The 21,086-nt window shown below is 46.2% G+C and overlaps 1 protein-coding gene and 1 long non-coding RNA gene across 2 annotated transcripts in view; one reads left to right on the forward strand and one right to left on the reverse strand.

Moving 5' to 3' along the window:
* Window positions 1-857: 857 nt before the first annotated feature.
* Window positions 858-21,086, reverse strand: part of LOC138429745 (uncharacterized) — a 170,747-nt gene continuing 150,518 nt past the window's right edge. Inside the window, exons 64-69 of the mRNA XM_069571470.1 lie at window positions 17,075-17,280; window positions 16,787-16,964; window positions 15,782-15,891; window positions 15,412-15,528; window positions 15,126-15,267; window positions 858-1,545 (exon numbers count right to left, since the gene is read on the reverse strand). Coding sequence (XP_069427571.1) covers window positions 1,541-1,545; window positions 15,126-15,267; window positions 15,412-15,528; window positions 15,782-15,891; window positions 16,787-16,964; window positions 17,075-17,280 — 758 coding nt within the window. The 3' untranslated portion in view covers window positions 858-1,540. The remainder of the gene's footprint in view (window positions 1,546-15,125; window positions 15,268-15,411; window positions 15,529-15,781; window positions 15,892-16,786; window positions 16,965-17,074; window positions 17,281-21,086) is intronic.
* LOC138428967 (uncharacterized) lies at window positions 2,117-11,969 on the forward strand. The gene is made up of 2 exons (XR_011252637.1): window positions 2,117-2,237; window positions 10,851-11,969. It is a non-coding gene; the product is annotated as an uncharacterized lncRNA (long non-coding RNA).

The following is a 21,086-nucleotide window of genomic DNA, read 5'->3' on the forward strand; positions in this document are numbered from 1 at the left end:
TAGTAGTAACATCACAGATTACCGTAACACATACAATAATCATGGAAAAGTCTGAAATATTGTGAGAATTACCAAAATGTGACACAGAGACACCAAATGAGCGATGCTCTGAGGAAAATGGCACTGACAGATTTCCTCAACACGGGGCTGCTGCAAACCTTCCATTCGTAAAATGTAAACAACCCCTCCAAGCCCCCAAAATGCAGTGTCTGCAAAGGGCAAAGAAATGAGGTATGCCTATAGACTGTCCAAGGCCACCGTGAAGTGGAAGGCAAATGGTTGTGGTGGGGCAGACGGGCCCAGATCAGCGCCAGCCTGGCCACCTGCTAGTCGTGTGACCTTGGGCACGTGCCCTGGGCTCTCTGAGCCTGCTGCCGCTGCTGCTTCTGGCACTCAGGGATCGTCCACACCTCACTGGGTTATTATAAAGTCAGAGGGAAGAGCAAATGTGTTTTGAAGAGCAGAGCTTGGGCTCTGGAGTCTTCTGGTTGTAATACCCATGGCAACACAGCACCACCTCCAGAGTGTGGGAATGAGCAGGACCACATCCCCCATTTGCATCCCCTGCTGGAAAGTCTAAAACCCTCTTGAGTTCCTCTTTCTAAACTTCTCTGAGCACCTGCTGTGTGCCAAGGATTACATGTGGGGAGGCCAAGGACAGCTGAGCACTGGCATCTGGCTTTCTGGTAGCCCCGAGCCTTATGGCTGACAGCTCACCCACTGCTCTGGACTCTTGATTCGGTGTAGAGGGTGTCTTGGGGGCCCCCTACTGGTGAGCGGGTTTCACAGCCACCCACGCCTCCCCGCTCCACCCCATCCCTCCAGTGAAACAGCCAACTCCACCAATCTAACACACGTGTGCTTGGATTCTGCCAGCTTTAATTTTTCAAGGGCAACGCCTTCCCCCAAAGGAAGTGAACAGCTCTGCAGGCTGTACCGTTGGGGGCTGAATGCCCAGAGCACAGGTCCGTGGAAACCGGTCCCCCGGAACATTCAGCCTTGGAAACAGGATCTATGCCAAGAGGGAAGCCCCCAACCAGGCTTTGATTAAGGGATTTGGGACCATCCGTTCCCCTCAAGGAACCTCATGCCTCAGGGGAAGCCAATCCCAAGCTAGGAAGACCTGGGGCAGCCTGACTCATGCAGCAGAGGCTTCAGAAACGGCAGCCAGACGAGTGAAGAAATATCACAGGCGAGAACAGTTCCGAAGCGGCATTCCCTCTCCAGAGCGGAACCGGCGGGCCAGGCTGTCTCCTGGATCACAGGGCAGGTGTTGAGGGGGACGGAGAATTATCCAGACCAGTGAGGGCTCCGTCGCCCCCGGAGGCATTTCAAAATCACTAACAGCCCTTCTTTCCTGGATCCATCTCAGTCCTGATCTTCTCTGACTTGCTGGTATTTTGTGCTCATCATTCTACCCCAGACAAGAATCTTGACCTTGCTGGATGAGATGAGATTGTAGCTGGATGAGATGGGATTGTGGCAGAAGGAGAGGAAGTCTCAGATCTTTGGCAAGCCTGGTGCTGGCTCAGGCAGAATCTCAAACTGCGGAGAAAAGAGGAGAGAAGTATAATGCTTTGTGGACCCAGAGGACAGGGAACTCCCTGTTTCCTGGAATCAAGCTGGGGGCTCTTGTTACAGCCCCTGGCACACTACAGGCCCAGCAGGGTCAGGCCTCAAGTGGCCCCCATTAAAAGGGTATCTCCCCCTTTTAATGAGGAGATTGTTCCCAGCCTGGGAGAGGACTGGACCCCAGCACCTGATACTTTGGGAGTACAGATGATGTACCCAAAGTTGGTGGGTAAGTGGGTAAAAGAATCTGCCTGCAATGCAGGAGATGCAGGTTTGATCCCTGGGTCAGGAAGATCTCCTGGAGAAGGGAACCCACTTCAGTGTTCTTGCCTGAAGAATCCCATGGACAGGGGAGCCTGGTGGGCTACAGTTCAGGGGGTCGCAGAGAGTCAGACACGACTAAGCTATCTAGTCAGTTGGTGAAGGGGGAGTTCAGGAGCTGAATCCTGATGGAGAGAGGGTATCCAGGTCATGAAAGCAGTAGGGATATTCAGATGTTTCTGGAACACTCAGTGACCTCTGGATGACTTCTCTGCACTTTTAGAAAGAGCCACAGCCTTACCCCTTGGATCTCCAGTTCACTCTGAAGCAAGGACCTCTTCAATTTAGGAGTCACAGACCCAGGCAGATCCTCTGCACCTCTCTGAGCAAGACGCCATCAGCAGGTGAGTTTGTAAATTTTTTAAAAAATATTTATTAATTTTGACTGTGCCGGGTCTTAGCTGCAGCACACTGGATCTGTGATCTTGGTTGTGGCCACACGGGATCTTTAGTTGCAGCATGCAGGATCTAGCTTCCTGGCCAGGGATTGAGTCCGGGCCCCTCTGCATTGGGAATGCAGAGTCTTAGCCTCTGGACCACTGGGGAAGTTCTAGCAGGTGAGTTTCAATCTCTGTTTCTTTCTTTTTCTGGTCTCTGTGTGATGGGCTCATCAATATAATACGAAATAAAAGCAGAGACAAGAGTGCCTGTCTCCTTGCCAACCTGCTCCTGATGTTTGTCCATCAGCTATGATGTTAAAGGCTGGGTACCAAATACCTCAAGTTACCAGGTTAAGGAAGGTCCCTCCCAACCCTCATTTGCTAAGAGAATGTTTAAAAGGAAAGTATGAGCATTAGAGAAGCTTACTGAATACCTGTTCTGTCATCTGTTGATCTTTGGTTCTTTTTCAGACGTGATATTATACCTTTAATAGTTTCTAGTTCCCTGCCAGAATGTACAGTGTGTGTTGGAAAAACCCCCTTCTGGATTCCTGTTTGTGTCTATTGTCTTGTCTGTACTGGTTCTTGCTCTAAGAATGTTGTCTCCTTAAGTGTATTTATTTTTTCCTAATAATTACAGCGGTTGTAAGTACAGTGTTTAGAGTTGTATCACCATGCCTAGCATATGAAACAGGTGCTCAGTAAAAGTTTCTCATTTGGAAGTTTTTAGTTGTGGCAAAATATGCATAACAAAAAAGCTGACCATCTTAACAGGTCAGTAGTGTTAAGTTACTTTCACTTTGTTGTGCAAACAACTCCCATCTCAGGAACCCTTTTCATCTTGCAAAATTGAAACCCTGTCCCCATTAAACAACTCCCATTATCCCCTTAGACCAGCTCATGGCAACCACCATCCTCTATGAATCTGACAACTGTAGGTGCCTCGTATAAGGGGACTCAGAGAGCATTGGTCTCTTTGTGACTGGCCTATTTCACTTAGCGTCATGGCCTCGAAGTTCAGCCAGGCTGTGCTGTGTCATAATTGCCTTCCTTTTTAAGACTGAATCGTATTCCATTGTACATACACACATATTTTGCTTATCCGTTCAGTTGTTGATGGACACTCGTGTTCTTGAAACTCATGGCTATTGTGAAGAATGATGTTCTGATAGTCGTACAAACATCTCTTTGAGACCCTGCTTTCACTTCTTTTGTGACATTATACCCAGAAGTGGAATGACTGGGTCATATGGTAATTTAATTTTTAATTTTTGGGGGCACTGCCATGCTGGTTTCCATATTGGTTGCACCATTTTACATTGCCGCCAACAGTACACAATGGTTCCAATTTCTTCACATCCTTGCCGACACTGTTCTCTGAGTTTTGGACAATAGCCACCCTAACGGGTGTGAATTTGTATCTCATTGTGATTTTGATTCACATTTCCCTAATGATGAGTGATATTGAGCATCTTCTCACGTACTTATTGGTCATTTGTATATCGTGTTTGGAGGAACGTCTAGTCAAGTCCTTTGACCAATGTTTAAACAGGTTTTGTTGTTGAGTTGTAGGTATTCTTTGTCTATTTGGAATATTAACCCCCTATCAGATAATGATTTGCAAGTATTTCCTCCCATTCCACAACTTGCCTTTCTACTCAGTTGATCGTGTCATTTCACACACAGAAGTTTTTAATTTTGGTGATGTCCAGTTGGTCTATTTACTCTCGTTTTAAAGATTCATGTCTACTTTTGGCTGTGTTGGGTCTTCGTTGCTGCACGTGAGCTTTCTCTAGTTGCGCGCACGGACTTCTCACTGGGGGGGCTCCTCTTGCTGCAGAGCAGCGCGGGCACCCAGGCTTAGCTGCACACACCATGTGGGTTCTTCTCGGAGCAGGGATCGAGCCCGTGTCCCCTGCAGTGGCAGGCAGATTCTCAACCGCTGGACCCCCAGGGGAGACCCCCCCTTATGTTTCCTTGTAAGAGTTTTACAGTTTTAGTTCTAATATTTATGTATTTTATCTCTTTTGAGTTAATGCTTTAATATAACATTAGAGATGATCGTGTGTTTTTCCCCCCGTCATTCTGTTAATATGGTGCATTGCATTGATTTTCTGTGTTGAACCACCGTTGCATTTCAGGAATAAATCCACCTGGTTATGATGAATAATCCTTTTAATGTGCTCTTGAATTCTGTTCCCCAGTACAGTTGTCCCTCAGTATCCAGTTGGCCTCAGGACCTCCCATGGATACCAAGATCTGTGGATGCTCAATTCCCCTATATAAAATGATGTAATATTTGCATACAGCCCATGTACATCCTCCTGTATCGTTTAAATAATCTCTAGGTTACTTAGAATACTTAAATACAATGTAAATGCTATGTAAATAGTTGCCAGCATGCAACAACTTCAAGATTTGCTTTTTGGAACTTTTCCGGATTTTTTTTTCAAATATTTTCAATCTATAGTTGATTGAATCTGTGGATGTGGAACTCATAGGTATAGAGGGCCAACCTTATTTTTATTTTTATTTTTTTTTGAGGATTTTTGCATCAGTATTCATCAGGGATATTGTTCCGTAGTTTTCTTAAAGTATCCTTGTCTGGCTTTGGTAACAAGATAATTCTGGCCTCATAAAATGGATTTAAAGATGTTCCCTCTGCTTCAACTTTTTGTAAGAGCTTGAGAAAGCTTGATTTCAATTCCCTAAATCCTCAGTAGAATTCACTAGAGAGGCCATCTGGTCCTGGGCTTTCCTTTGTTGGGAGGTTTTTGATTACTGATTCAACTTGCTTGCTAGTTATAGATTTCTTGAAGATTCAGTTTTGGCAGGTAACATGTTTCTAGGAATTTATCCATTTCATCTTGATTGTCCAACTCATCATACAAGTGTTCACAGTACTCTCATAATCCTTTTTAGTCCTATAAAAATCAGTTGTAATGTTCCTGATTTCACTTTGGATTTTTACTTACTTGGGTCTTCTCTCTTTTTAAATTAGTGAGTCTAGCTAAAGATTTGTCAATTTTGTTGATCTTAAAAAAAAACCCAACTTTTGGCTTCATTGACTTTCATTTTTCTACTTTCTACTTCATTTATCTCTGAACTAATCTTTATGATTTCCTTCTTTCTGCAAGCTTTGATTTCTTCTTTTCAAGAATCCTTAAGAAGTTTGGTTGTTGATTTGAGCTCCTTTTTTAATATAAGGATTTACAGCTATACATTTCCTTCTTAGCACTGCTGCTGCTGCTGCTGCTGCTGCGTCGCTTCAGTCGTGTCCGACTCTGTGCAACCCCACAGACAGCAGCCCACCAGGCTCCCCCGTCCCTGGGATTCTCCAGGCGAGAATACTGGAGTGGTGTTTTCCCTCAATTCCATAGTTTTCATTTGTCTCAAGATATTTTCTAATTTAGCCTGTATTTACCATTGGGTGTTTGAGCGTGTTAATTTTGTATAATTTATGATTTGTCCAGTTTTTCCTTCTGCTGTTTCTGGTTTCTTTGTGACTGAAAAAGAGTTTGTATGACTTGAAATTTTAGAGGTTTATTAGGACTTGTTCTAACCTGGACATTGAACGTTGAAAACAATGCTGAGAACACTTGAGAACAATGCTGCTATTGGGTGAAGTGTTCCATGTATATATATATGTGTATGTCAGGTCTGGTTGATCTGCAGTGTTATTCAAATTCTCTGTTTCCTTATTAATCTTCTTTTTGGTGGTTCTATCCATTATTGAAGTGTACCCTCTTTCAGTTACTATCTGTATGCAATACCTTCTTCCCCATCCTTTCCCTTTCAACATGTGTGTGTCCTTAGATCTAAAGTGAGTCTCTTGAAGACAGCTCAAATTATTCAATTTTTCAGCTCCGGAACTTGTTTATTATTATAATTTCTACTTCTTTGTTGAGAGTCTCATTTTTCTCATACATTATTTTCCTAATTTCACTTAGTTGGCTCCCATCTTTCTTCTCCTTCAGCTTGTTGAGCATATTTGAGAAGTCGTTTTGAAACCTATCAGTAAGTAACAGGCCTTTGTTTCTTGAGAGTTTCTGGAGATCTACTCTGTTTCTCTGAACGGGCCCAGTCTCCCTGCTTCTTTGTATGTCTTGTCATCTTTCGTTGGAACAGGGCATTTGTAAAAACACCCACCTCTCCCATTCTTTGCAGACTGCCCCTGTTCAGGGAAGGCCTTCACTAATCAGCCTGGTATGAAAGTTCAGGGTTCTTTCAAATACTTTCTAGAGGGTGTATCTTCCCTGGGCCGGTCTGTGTATGCTTTAACTCCAGATTCCCAGCAGACTAGCTGTCTCACCCCCACTTCTCAGGGATTTAGATACAGTGTTGTATCCGTCTGTCCATAATCTTGCCCCTAGTCACCTGCAGGCCTGCAGACTCTTGGCAGCTGTCTCTGGCAGAAGCACCTACCCCTGCTTTCAGCAACCTCCCACATGATACCCAAACCACGCCAGCCTTCTCATCACCACTGAGGCAGAGACAGGAACCTGTGCCCTGGCAGGTCCCAGACAAGTCAGCACATTGCAAGCCAGTTCCATTCGTTTCCTTCTACCCCAAAGCAGGAGCCAGGAACCAACTGCCTTCTCTGAGAGTGTACGGGGAAGGCAAGCAAAAAAGCATGCCATGAAATTTCCTACTGTTTGGAGTGAGACGTTTTCTCAGTCAGGCCATCACTTGGTTGTTGCTGCTGCTTAACTGGTTTCTAGGGTTCTCACAAAGCTACTCTGGTCCATTTATTGTTCTATAGTCAGTGTTTCCACAGAGGAATAAGGATTTGTAGATTTCTAGCCTGCCGCCTTGCTGATGTCACTCTCTGATCTTCCCCCTGGATTTTGATCAAGATATTTCCAAAGCACCATTTTTTGCTGTCTTGTCCAACATTATTAGATATCCTACCAGAAGGATTGTCCTGAATAGTCTAAACTGCCTACTTTAGTACACTGTTCTTAAATACCATCCTTGGGTTCCAGAGATTACTTCCAGTTGGTCATGATGTTCTCTTAGCTTATGTCTCAACCCATTTTTGAATTTCACTCACTAACATATTAGTAACATCTACATTCAAGTTTGCAGTTGGGCTTCTAACTTTCCTCTCTTGCCCTTGAGTTGTCGTCTTCCATCAGATAATACTAATTTCATTAAAATGAGTTGGGAAGAGGAGGGTTTCATTTTTATATTCTGGAACAGTTGTGGTACATTATTACAACTTGCCTATAAAACTATCTGGGCCTGCTATTTTATATTTAATTTTAAAATCTATTTTAAAATAATTATAGATTGGGAGGAAGTTCAAAGATAGTATTGGCTTTCCGGGTGGCGCTAGTGGTAAAGAACTTACCTGCCAATGCTGGAGGTGCAGATTTGATCCCTGGGTTGGAAAGATTCCCCTGGAGAAGGGCATGGCAGCCCTCTCTAATATTCTTGCCTGGAGAATCCCATGGACAGAGGAGCCTGGCAGGCTATAGTCCATAGGGTTGCAAAGAGTTGGACAGGACTGAAGCGACTTAGCACACACCACAAAGATAGTAGAGAGATGTCCTGTGTATCTTTTATCCCACTCACCCCAGTGTTTAAATCTTCCACAATTATAGTACAATAATGAAACCCAGACACTGACATTGTGTATAGTTCTGTGGCATTTTGCCACAGTTGTGGATTCATGTAACCACCACCATCAAACTACAGAACTGTTACATCATCACAAACATCTCCCTTTTCCTACCCTATTGGAGTCACGCCCACTCCTCCTCCCAGTGGCTACTAATTTGTTCATTTTTATAATTTGTAGTTTTGAGAATGTTACAGAATCATACAGCGCATGATCCTTGAATTTGTCTTTTTCCATTCATGCTTTGGAGATCTGTCCAAGTTGTTATCTGTATCAATAGTTTGTTCCCTTCTATTGCTGAGTGGTATTCCAGAGTATGGATGTACCAGAATTTGTTTAACTACGTACTGACCGTAGGCTATTTTTGTGGTTACAAGTTGCTCAAGATTCTCCAAACCAGGCTTCAACAGTACATGAACCATGAACTTCCTACCAAGTTGGATTTCGAAAAGACAGAAGGACCAGAGATCAAATTGCCAACATTCATTGGATCATTGAAAAAGTGAGAGAATACCAGAAAAACATCTACTTCTGCCTCATTATGCCAAAGCCTTTGACTGTGTTCAGTTCAGTCGTGTCTGACTCTTTGCAACCCCATGGACTGCAGCATGCCAGGCTTCCCTGTCCATCACCAACTCCCGGAGTCTACCCAAACCTATGTCCATTGAGTCGGTGATGCCATCCAACCATCTGATCCTCTGTCATCCCCTTCTCCTGCCCTCAATTTTTCCCAGCATCAGGGTCTTTTCAAATGAGTCAGCTCTTTGCATCAGGTGGCCAAAGTATTGGAGTTTCAGCTTCAACATCAGTCCTTCCAATGAACACCCAGGGCTGGTCTCCTTTAGGATGGACTGGTTGGATCTCCTTGCAGTCCAAGGGCCTCTCAAGAGTCTTTTCCAACACCACAGTTCTAAAGCATCAATTCTTCGGTGCTCAGGTTTCTTTATAGTCCAACTCTCACATCCACACATGACCACTGGAAAAACCATAGCCTTGACTATATGGACCTTTGTTGGCAAAGTAATGTCTCTGCTTTTTAATATACTGTCTAGATTGGTCATAACTTTCCTTCCAAGGAGTAAGCAACTTTTAATTTCATGGCTGCAATCACCATCTGCAGTGATTTTGGAGCCCCCAAAAATATAGCCACTATTTCCTCATCTATTTGCCATGGAATGATGGGACCGGATGCCATGATCTTTGTTTTCTGAGTGTTGAGCTTTAAGCCAGCTTTTTCACTCTCCTCTTTCACTTTCATCAAGAGGCTCCTTTAGTTCCTTTTCACTTTCTGCCATAAGGGTGGTGTCATCTGCATATCTGAGGTTATTGATATTTCTCCTGGCAATCTTGATTCTAGCTTGTACTTCCTCCAGCCCAGCATTTTTCATGATGTACTCTGCATATAAGGTAAATAAGCAGGGTGACAATATACAGCCTTGATGTACTCCTTTTCCTATTTGGAACCAGTCTCTTGTTCCATGTCCAGTTCTAACTGTTGCTTCCTTACCTGCATATAGGTTTCTCAAGAGGCAGGTCAGGTGGTCTGGTATGCCAGTCTTTCAGAATTTTCCAGTTTATTGTGATCCACACAGTCAAAGGCTTTGGCATAGTCAATAAAGCAGAAATAGATGTTTTTCTGGAACTCTCTTCCTTTTTCTTTTTTTTTTTCCTTCTTCTTCCTTTTTCAATAATCCATCGGATGTTGGCAATTTGATCTCTGGTTCCTCTGCCTTTTCTAAAACCAGCTTGAACATCTGGAAGTTCACGGTTCACGTATTGCTGAAGCCTGGCTTGCAGAATTTTAAGCATCACTTTACTAGCGTGTGAGTTGAGTGCAATTGTGTGGTAGTTTGAGCATTCTTTGGCATTGCCTTTCTTTGGGATTGGAATGAAAACTGACCTTTTCCAGTCCTGTGGCCACTGCTGAGTTTTCCAGATTTGCTGGCATATTGAGCAGCACTTTCACAGCATCATCTTTCAGGATTTGAAATAGCTCCACTGGAATTCCATCACCTCCACTAGCTTTGTTCATAGTGATGCTTCCTAAGGCCCACTTGACTTCACATTCCAGGATGTCTGGCTCTAGGTGAGTGATCACACCATCGTGACTATCTGGGTTGTGAAGATCTTTTTTGTACAGTTCTTCTGTGTATTCTTGCCACCTCTTCTTAATGTCTTCTGCTTCTGTTAGGTCCATACCATTTCTGTCCTTTATTGTGCCCATCTTTGCATGAAATGTTCCCTTGGTATCTCTAATTTTCTTGAAGAGATCTCTAGTCTTTCCCATTCTATTGTTTTCCTCTTTTCTTTGCATTGATCGCTGAAGAAGGCTTTCTTATCTTTCCTTGCTATTCTTTGGAACTTTGCATTCAAATGGGTATAACTTTCCTTTTCTCCTTTGCTTTTCACTTCCCTTCTTTTCACAGCTATTTGTAAGGCCTCCTCAGACAGCCATTTTGCTTTTTTGCATTTCTTTTTCTTGGGGATGGTCTTGATTCCTATCTCCTGTACAATGTCACGAACCGCCATCCATAGTTCATCAGGCACTCTATCAGATCTAGTCCCTTAAATCTATTTCTCACTTCCACTGTATGGTCATAAGGGATTTGATTTAGGTCATACCTGAATGGTCTAGTGGTTTTCTCCACTTTCTTCAGTTTCAGTCTGAATTTGGCAATAAAGAGTTCATGATCTGAGCCACAGTCAGCTCCCGGTCTTGTTTTTGCTGACTGTATAGAGCTTCTCCATCTTTGGCTGTGTAGATCACAACAAACTGTGGAAAATTCTTCAAGAGATGGGAATACCAGACCACCTTACCTGCCTCTTGGGAAATCTGTATGCAGGTCAAGAAGCAACAGTTAGAACTGGACATGGAACAACAGACTGGTTCCAAATTGGGAAAGGAATACGTCAAGCCTTTATATTGTCACCCTGCTTATTTAACTTCTATGCAGAGTACATCATGTGAAATGCCAGGCTGGATGAAGCACAAGCTGGAATCAAGATTGCTGGGAGAAATATCAATAACCTCAGATATGCAGATGACACCACCCTTATGGCAGAAGGCAAAGAAGAACTAAAGAGCCTCTTGATGAAAGTGAAAGAGGAGAGTGAAAAAGCTGGCTTGAAACTCAGTATTCAAAAAACGAAAATCATGGCATCTGGTCCATGATCATGGCATCACTTCATGGCAAATAGATGGGGAAGCAATGGAAAGTGACACACTTTATCTCCTCAGGTTCCCACATCACTGCAGATGGTGACTGCAGCCATGAAATTAAGACACTTGCTCCTTGGAAGACAAGCTGTGACCAACCTAGACAGCATATTGAAAAACAGAGCCATTATTTTGCCAACAAAGGTCCATCTAGCCAAAGCTACGGTTTTTCTAGTAGTCATGTATGGATGTGAGAGTAGGCTATAAAAAAAGCTGAGCACCAAAGAATTGATGCTTTTGAACTGTGGTGTTGGAAAAGGCTCTTGAGAATCCTTCCTTGCAAGGAAATCAAACCAGTCCATCCTAATGGAGATCAGTCCTGAATATTCATTGGAAGGACTGATGGCTGAAGCTGAAACTCCAATACTTTGGCCACCTGATGTGAAGAACTGACTCACTGGAAAAGACCCTGATGCTGGGAAAGATTGAAGGCAGGAGGAGAAGGTGACGACAGAGAATGAGATGGTTGGATGACATCACTGACTTGATGGACATGAGTTTGAGCAAGCTCCAGGAGTTGGTAATGGACAGGGAGGCCTGGTGTGCTGCAGTTCTTGGGGTTGCAAAGAGACACAACTGAGCGACTGAACTGAACTGAATAATAGTGCTATGAATCATACACAGGTTTCTTTGTGAACACTTGTTTTCATTTCTCTGGGATAATATCCACGAATGCATTTGCTGGATCACATAGTAAGTGTATGCTTAGCTTTCTTCCCAGTGACTGTAGCATTTTACCTGCCCACAGCAGTATGTGAGAACAAGTTTCTCCACATTCTTGCCCGCATTTGGTACTGCCCCTGTTTTTCATTTTAACTGTTGTAATAAGTGTATAAAGTGTTATCTCATTCTCCTACTGGCTGGTACTGCTGAATATCTTTTCAGGTGCTTATTTGCCATCGTGGGTGAAATGTTTCCACGTGTCTTGTCCATTTTCTATGTAGATTTTTTTTTTACTTAAATTTATTTTTAGTTTTTTTTTTTTAAGAAAAGAAACATGGTTATCAAAGGGGAAAGTGATAAATTAGAGGAGTTTGGGATTAGTATATCCACACCACTATATGTAAATATAACGGATAACAAGGGCCTGCTGTATAGCACAGGGAACTAAATTCAATATCGTGTCATAAACTATAATGGAAAAGAACCTAAAAAGAGTGATATATAAATATACACACACATATAAACTGAACCACTTTGCTGTACACCTGAAACCAACACAACATTGTAAATCAACTATATTTCAATAGAAACTTTTCAACGGGAGGATAACTGCTTTACAGTGCTGGGTCGGTTTCTGCCATACAGCGTAAATCAGCCGTGAGCACACACATGTCCCCTCCCTCTTGGGCCCCCTCCATGCGCCCATCCCCCCACCCCCAGGCCGTGGCAGAGCTCTGAGCTGAGCGCCTGTGCTGTGCAGCAGCTGCCCCTAGCCAGCCATTTACATATGGTGGTGCTTACGCATCGGCGTCACTCTCGACTGGCCCTTCCTCTGCTGCGCCCACAAATCTGCTCTGTGTCTCTGTTCCTGCCCTACAAATAGGTTCATCAGTACCTTTCTCCTAGCCCTCGTATGTATGCATTAATATCTGAAATTGTTTTTCTCTTTCTGACTTACTTCACTCTGCATAACAGGCTCTAGGTTCATCCACAGTTAAATTTTGAGACTAGTTCATGTATTCTAGATATGGGTCCTTTGTCAGGTATCTGCTTTGCAAGTATTTTCTCCCTGGATTTTGTTCTCCCATTCTTCTGACAGGCAACAACAGCAGACAATTTTGATGAAGTCTGATTTACTGATTATTTTTTTTTCTCTTGTATGAATCAGGCCTTTGGTGTCATATCTAACAACTCTTCACTAAACCGTACCTGTTTTCTTTCAGAGGTGCATTTCAGCCTACAGATGCATTGAATTTAATAGCTATGAGATGCTTTTAGATTTTTAATATTCCTACTCCAATCAGTTTGGGCAGATTGTATTTTTCTGGGCAATACTTTGTTTTGAAAGATATCAGCAAAGTTGAGTCCCCTTTTGAAACCTGTCGTTTTGACTCCTTGTTCCTAGTACTATTTATTTGTGTGTCTCTTTTTTTCCTCTCTTGAACCATCCTATTGTTCATTTCTTCTTAATTCATTAATTTCCTTCTGCTTTCCTTGGTCTACACCAGGGATCAGCCAACGTTTTCTGTCAAGAGCCAGATAGTAAATATTTTAGGCTTGGTGGCTGGAGAGTCTTGGTCACAAATACTCCGCATCACAGCACAAAAGCAGCCACAAACAGCAAGTGAGTGACTGTGCACGGCCGTGTCCCTCAGCACTAATGGACAACTCACCAGTGACATTTTCAGGCAGTTCAGTGCTGGAGGTGTCCCATCTTAAATATCACCTGAACTGGGCATAGAATATAAGTTGACAATTATTTTCTCTTAATGCTATAAAGACTTATTCCACCATCTTCTGTCATTGCTGGTAAGAGAATGGTTCCTTGAAAAATCACCTCTTTCCCATTCGTTTTGGTGGCTTTGAGGACCTCTGCTTGGGTTTTCCGCAGTTCCATGCATCATGGTAGAGGCTTATTTACAGTGTTTGGGAAACACTGTGCTTTTTTGTGGGGGCTGGGCGTGCCACACAGCATGTGGGATCTTAGTCCCCTGACCAGGGATCAAATCCACGTGCCCTGTGTTGGAAGCTCGGGGAGTCTCACTGTGCTTCCTGGATCTGAGAACTTTCTCATTCTAAAATTCTCACTTCATCTTCCTCTTCTCATATTTTCCAGTTAATTTTCTCTTTTGCTATTAGCAATTTACCAGAGACGAATTAATATGCTTTTGTTACCTAAATGTTATAAAATGTTATAGAATATTGACACCTATCAGTATTTACTTACATAACATTGCCAGCCCCAGGCATTGGTTTCTGGAAAAATCGCCTGGTTCAATAATGTGTTGTCTTAAATTTCTGTGACTATTTTTTCATTTCTAGAAATCAGTTCTGGAATTGTGCTTATCTTTGATAATCTTTTATTCTAGCATCCAAAAGTCTTGGAGAAAGACTTTCTCCTTGACCAGACTCTACTCAGGCTCCTTTAGAACTCTTCTCAACTAGGTCCTGACTTTTGGGCTTCATGTCTTCATTGTCCAGTTTCAGCAGGTCAGTCCCTTTATCAGGATCTTCCAGAGCTGATCACCTTGACCTCTGCAACTGGGTGATGTCTGATCTCCCTAGCTTGCCTTCAGCAATATTTCTGTTAGGTCAGTTTGGCCAGAATCTCCCCGACCCCTGATCTTTCCTTTTAGTAATCTTCCATCCACTGACCCCCTCTCCCCCGTGCTCCTGGACTCTAAATGCCCACTTCTCCTTGTTCAGAGATGAGCCCAGTCTTTCTGCCCCTACTGCAGTGGCCCCTGCATCTCCAGACCCCCAGTAAAGCCTGCCTAACTGTCCTCTTACAGGTGTCACGAACACTTGCTCTAGTATCAGGGACCCACGGCCACTGTTTGCTGCAGTTGCCAACCTCCCTGTCTGGGTAGTGGGACACGAGCCATGGGAATCGCACTCAACTTGGTTGCAGGTGTGCCCGAGGGTTTCCAGACCTTGTAGGGTGTGTACATTCACATCTAAGGGAAGGCCTGTGGCTGTGATTTTCAGCAACTGCCTTTACAGCTGCCTGACCTCCCCAAGCTCTCGTCTCCTGCACCAGAGGTCACCAGGCTCACTAGACCGAGTCTGGGGCCTCTTTTTGTCTTTCTTAGTAACTTTCTTAATAACTCCTGGGACTTCCCTGGTTAGGGAGCTGGAGCCCATGTGCCGCAACGAAGACCTGGCCCAGCCAAATAAAAGTTAAATTTTTTTTTAAAAGTGCTCCTTTGCATATAACTTTGCTTTGCCTCTTAGCTCACTGTACAACAACTGAGTGTGTGTCCTCGGGGCAGAAGCGAAGAGAGAGGAATAGGTTTTCCCTCCGGGATGGAAGCAGGGGATCAGAGTGCCTGCTGGCACGGCCACTCACCGCATTGTGGAGGCGGATCCATGGGCACGAAGCCCCTGGCACACAGGTGGACATAGGCGGCGGCCAGGGTGCAAGCAGGCTGGCGCTCCTGGGTGCCACAGGTGTCCCGGGCGCACAGGCTGAGGAAGGGTGTTGGGTCCACCTGAAATCCGGCACCCAGAGTCAGTGTCCCTGCCCACCACACCCCGGGGAGTAGCACAGAGGAGGGGCATAGGCTATATCGGGGCGAGGGTCTCCTCCGCCCTGCGGTCCACCTGCTGCATGGCCTCCGTGGCCGCACACTCACCACTCCGAAGCAGCTCGCCAGGCTGGAGTGGGGGTCGTGGAAGAAGGCCTGGCAGGTGGGGCTCTGTTCCAGGCACGCCGGCTGAGTCTTCTCCACGGCTCTGCAGTCACCAGCCACCTGGGGGCGTGAACCCAAGACTCAGGCCTCCTGCCTGGACCTCTGTCTCCTGGGTGCCTCCACTGAGTGCCCCAGCCGCAGGAGGGGACCACCACCCCCTTGGACTAGGATGGAGAACCTCTGAAGCCCCGGAGATGAGGTCCCCACGCTGCTCAGGTGCACGGCCAATCCACACAGATGGTTCCCTCTCCACCCCCAGTATCCTAATGATGATGCCCAGGCCCGCAGAAGGGCGGGCTGGCCAGCAGCTCACCTGCCAGGCCAGGGCGAACTCCTCCAGGCTGCTGGCCACCGTGCCATCCGGCAGCATCAGCTCGTTGCCAGCCTCGTTGTCATTGGTGCCCAGGAGGCCAGCAGACAGGCCTGTGGGGCAGGGAAGGCAGGACGGGCTGTGAGAGCCTGCTGGCCAGGGTCATGGGCATGGCCAGACCCTGTGTCCTCCAAGGGTGACTTCCCTAAACACCAGCCCTGGCTCTGAACCTTCTCTCCAGAGGGAGAGGAGAATAACGATGGTGAGGGAAGCGTCTGTTCCCCTCCCGAGCCCTTCCCTGTCCACTGGCCCTCTCCTGAGTGGCCGGGATGCAAGCTCTTCAGTGTTCCTGGGACGGCCCAACCAGGTCAAGGGGAGAGGGCAGAACGTAGGGTCAGAGCCCTGGGCTCAAAACCTGGCACCGCTGCTCGAGGCTGGGGACATGGGGGTGAGCAGAGTAACGTGGGTCACCTGTCCCAGGGGACAACAGTGGGGGGATCAAAGGAGAAGGAGCTGACCATGCAGTGCAGCTCCTAAAACAGGGCAACTGTCAACCAGCCGGCTGCATCCAGAGTTGTACACCCCTCAGTTCGATCCCTGGGTCAGGAAGATCCCCCCTGGAGGAAAGCATGGCAACCCACTCCAATACTCTTGCCTAGAGAATCTCATGGACAGAGGAGCCTGGCGGGCTATAGTCCATAGGGTCACAGAGTCAGACATGACTGAAGCGACCTAGCGTGCACGCACTCCCTGAGGTAGGGGCTGTCCCAGCACTGACCGTGATCAAAGCTGGAAGAGATAAGCTTTGCACCTCTTCCAGTTCTGGGCTGTTCTGATATCTGCTCAGGTTGTGAACCCCTAGGACCAGCAGAGGCCCAAAAGCATCCCTGGGCCTCCCACCCTCATCCTCCCAAGGACGCGGAGTAACTGCCCACTGAGATCGGTCAGCCTCAGCCCCGGAAGCTGACTGCACTGACTCAGAGGCTGCCAGCGGGGGCCCAGACCCACCGTGCTGCCAGATGCTCAGAGTCAGGCTGCAGAGGCCAGCAGGGACGTCACAGGTGATGGAGATGCCGTCCTCGCTGGTCAGTTCAATCCTGGGGTCGTCCCTCCTGGTCTTGGCGGGAGGCAGGTCCCTGTCCAGACAGCTTTCCCCAGGCAGGGAGTTGCTGTACAGCCTGTAGGTCTGTGGGCCAGACAGGGGCTAGGACAGGCTCCACGGGGCACATGCGTGTGGACATGGCAGGAGGCAGGAAAGATGGCCGGTGACCTTCCCACCCCGCTCGCCAGGCTCACCTTCAGGCTGGGGTAGAGGGCGAGGATGGTGTGGTTCAGCCCCACGGTCAGCGATGTGAGCCCCGAGCCCGCCTGGTTTAGCATCAGCGAGAACGTGTCGTGAGCAAAGTCCTGGGCCAGCAGCAAGCTGCCACAGTGGTCCCCAATGCCCCATACCCGGCCGTCAAAGGTCACCACGTACCTGGCCCCGGCCACCACAGCGTGGTCTGGGGAGAAGAAGCCAGAGGCAGGGTGAGTGGGGCCCACTGCGCTGGCTATGGGGTGGTGGGGGACCTGGAGCCCACAGGGCAGCCCAGGGTGTCCCTGCTCCTTGGCTGGTGTCCTCAGGGGCAGCCCACCTGGGGAGTGGGGTCTGTCTCCAGGAACCCCAGCTTCTAGACAACTTGAGCTCTAGGGATGCCCCGAGGTGAACAGTCTACAGCCAAGTCGGCAACAAGAAGGAACCAAGGGGTGGTGTACATTTTAGCACTGGGGACCCTTGGAAACTCCGAGTGAGAAGCCTGGGCACATGTTACATGATTCTGTTCATACAGTTTGTAACAGGCAGATCCACAGACGGAAAGTGGACTGGGGATGGGGACAGACAGCTAAGGGATGCAGGGTGTCTTTTGGGGGTGAGGAAGGTTCTATAGTTGACCTTGTTGATGGATGCACGGCGGCCACTGAATCGGACACTTTAAATGGACGACCTGCAGCCTCCTAAGGCGATAGAAATATGCAGAAACAAATGGGACCTGATCAAACTTACAAGCTTTTACACGCCAAGGAAATCATGAATGAAATGAAAAGACAACATATGGAATGGGAGGAAATGTTTGCAAACCGATGTGACCAACCAGGGCTTAATTTCTAAAATATAAAACAGTTCATACAGCTCAATATATAAAAAAAACCCAAACCCAATAGAAAAATGTGCAGAAGACCTAAATAAACATGTCACTAAAGAAGAAATAGCCAACAGGCACATGAAAAGATGCTCAACATCATTAATAATTCAAGAAATGCAAGTCAAAACTACAATGAAATGCCATCTCACACCGGTCGGAATGGCTATCATGAAAAATTACCGCAAATGCTGGAGAGGATATGGAGAAAAGGCAACCCTCCTGCACTGTTGGTGGGGATATAAGTTGATGCAGCCACTATGGAAAACAAGTATGGAGGTTCCTCAGAAAAGTAAAAATAGAATTACCACATGATCCAGCGATCCCACTCCTGGGCATATATCCAGACAGAACTCTAATCCAAAAAGATACATGCAGCCCTGTGTTCATAGCAGCACCGTTCACAAGAGCCAAGACATGGAAACAAACATCCATCAACAGATGAACAAATAAAGAAGATGGGGTGTGTGTATACAGTGGAATAGCAGCCATTAGAAAGAATGAAATCATGCCATGTGCAGCAACATGGATGGGCCCAGAGACGGTCATACTGAGTGAAGTCAGACAGAGAAAGACAGACATATCTTATGTGAGAATCTTAAAAAAAAAAGTGATACAAATGAACTTATTTACAAAAGAGCAACAGATTCACAGACTTAGAGAATGAACTTACAGACACCGGAGGGGACGGGTAGAGGGAGGGACAGTTACGAGAGTTTGGGACTGACATGTACTGGGTTGGCCAAAAGGATCTTTTGGGTTTTTCTGTAAGATGTTACAGAGTGAACTTTTTGGCCAACCCAATACATACCACTATATTTAAAACGGATGACCTACAACAAGGACCTGCTATATAGCACGGTGAGCTCTGCTCAATATTATGTAACAACCTAAATGGGAAAAGAATTTGAAAACGAGTAAGATATATGTATGGGCTTCCCGATAAAGAATCCACCTGCCAGTGCAGGAGATGCAGGGTTGATCTCCGGGTCAGGAGGAGCTTCTGGAAAAGGAAATGGCAACCCACTCCAGTATTCTTGCTTGGGAAACCCCATGGACAGAGCAGCCCGGCGGGCTGCATTCTATGGGATTGCAAGAGTTGGACATGACTTTGAGACTACACAACAAGATGCGTGCACATGTGTAACTGAATCACTTTGCTATCCACCTAAAACAAACACACTGTTACTCAACTATACTCCAATATAAAATAGTCAGAGACAAATGCCATATGCCACTAGCATGAGGAATCCAAAACATGACGCAAAGGAGCTTATCCACAGAACTGACTCACTGTGGCCAAGCGGGAAGGGGAGGGGTGGGGAAGGACTGGGGTTGGGATCAGCAGACGCAAACTATTCCATGTAGGATAGATCAACAACGCGTGTATGGATAGCATAGGGAGCTATATTCCATATCAATAACCATAAATGAAAAGGAATATTTTTAAAAAGCATATGTATAACTGAGTCACTTTGCTGTACAGCAGAAATTAACACAATATTGTAAATCAGTGACATCCTTACTTCAGAAAACAACAAAAGGATTTACACCAGGTTCCTTGCTGGGAGAAATATCAGTAACCTCAGATGTGCAGATGACACCACCCTTATGGCAGAAAGTGAAGAAGAACTAAAGAGCCTCTTGATGAAAGTGAAAGAGGAGAGTGAAAAAGTTGGCTTAAAGCTCAACATTCAGAAAACAAAGATCATGGCATCCGGTCCCATCACTTCATGGCAAATAGATGGGGAAAGTGGCTGACTTTATTTTTCTGGGCTCCAAAATCACTGCAGATGGTGACTGCAGCTATGAAATTAAAAGACGCTTACTCCTTGGAAGGAAAGTTTTGACCAGCCTAGTTGCTGCTGCTGCTAAGTCGCTTCAGTCCTAGCATATTAAGAAGCAGAGACATTACTTTGCCAACAAAGGTCCGTCTAGTCAAGGCTATGGTTTTTCCAGTGGTCATGTATGGATGTGAGAGTTGGACTATAAAGAAAGCTGAGCGCCGAAGAATTGATGTTTTTTAAGTGTGGTGTTGGAGAAGACTCTTGAGAGTCCCTTGGACTGCAAGGAGATCCAACCAGTCCATCCTAAAGGAGATCAGTCCTGGGTATTCATTGGAAGGACTGATGTTGAAGCTGAAGCTCCAATACTTTGGCCACCTGCTGCGAAGAACTGACTCATTTGAAAAGACCCGGATGCTGGGAAAGACTGAAGACAGGAGGAGAAGGGGACGACAGAGGGTGAGATTGTTGGATGGCATCACCAACTCAGTGGACATGGGTTTGGGTGAACTCCGGGAGTTGGTGATGGACAGGGAGGCCTGGCGTGCTGCAGTTCATGGGGTCGCAAAGAGTTGGACACGACTGAGTGACTAAACTGAACTGAACCACACCTTTGCCTCCAAACTGAACTGACCATGTCATTTTATTTATAAAGATGAATGCAAATGGCATTTTTCCATCTGTCTCTCATTTCTTGTCACCGTTGACAGAAGGTCAGAATTTGTTGAATTGTACCCACAGTTCAAAAAAGACCTGGGTAGCAGGTGGACTATAACCTCACTGAAGCTACAGCAAAGAGACACGTTCACTATTTTAAGAAAAAGTACAAAGGCTCCATCCCACAGGAGGGAGGTGCCACTTGGGCCAGGCCCTGCCATCTTCACAGTGAGCAGAAGGGGGCTTGAGACAGGGCGGTTCTGACCTACCCGGCCAGAAGAGGAGCAGAGGCTTGGGTAGGGAGCAGATAAGAGAAGCCCCGTCTGTTGAACACACACCCAGCCCAGCCCATGGTAGCCTCACAAGGAGGGTCCCTCTGTCAGGTGTCAGAGCCAAAGGTCATAAGCCGACCCCAGGTCACACATGTGGAACCTGGGGACCATGCTGTTTCCGGTTGCCCCACTGCCTGCCAGACAAGTATCCCTGACTCCGGTGGCTCCCACCTGCCCGCATTCCCACCTGTCCTCACCTGTGTGATCACAAGACCCCCTAGGCTACCCACCACTCCTTGCCAAGCCCTGCCCACCGACTTGAGACCCTCCCGGGTGCCAAAGGCATACACCCGTTACCTCCCAAGTGAGCCACGTTCCCCCTCCGGGTGGCAGAGAGGTGGGATGGGTCGCCAGC

The sequence above is a fragment of the Ovis canadensis genome, chromosome 24, assembly GCF_042477335.2.
Source record: "Ovis canadensis isolate MfBH-ARS-UI-01 breed Bighorn chromosome 24, ARS-UI_OviCan_v2, whole genome shotgun sequence".
NCBI lineage: Eukaryota > Metazoa > Chordata > Mammalia > Artiodactyla > Bovidae > Ovis > Ovis canadensis.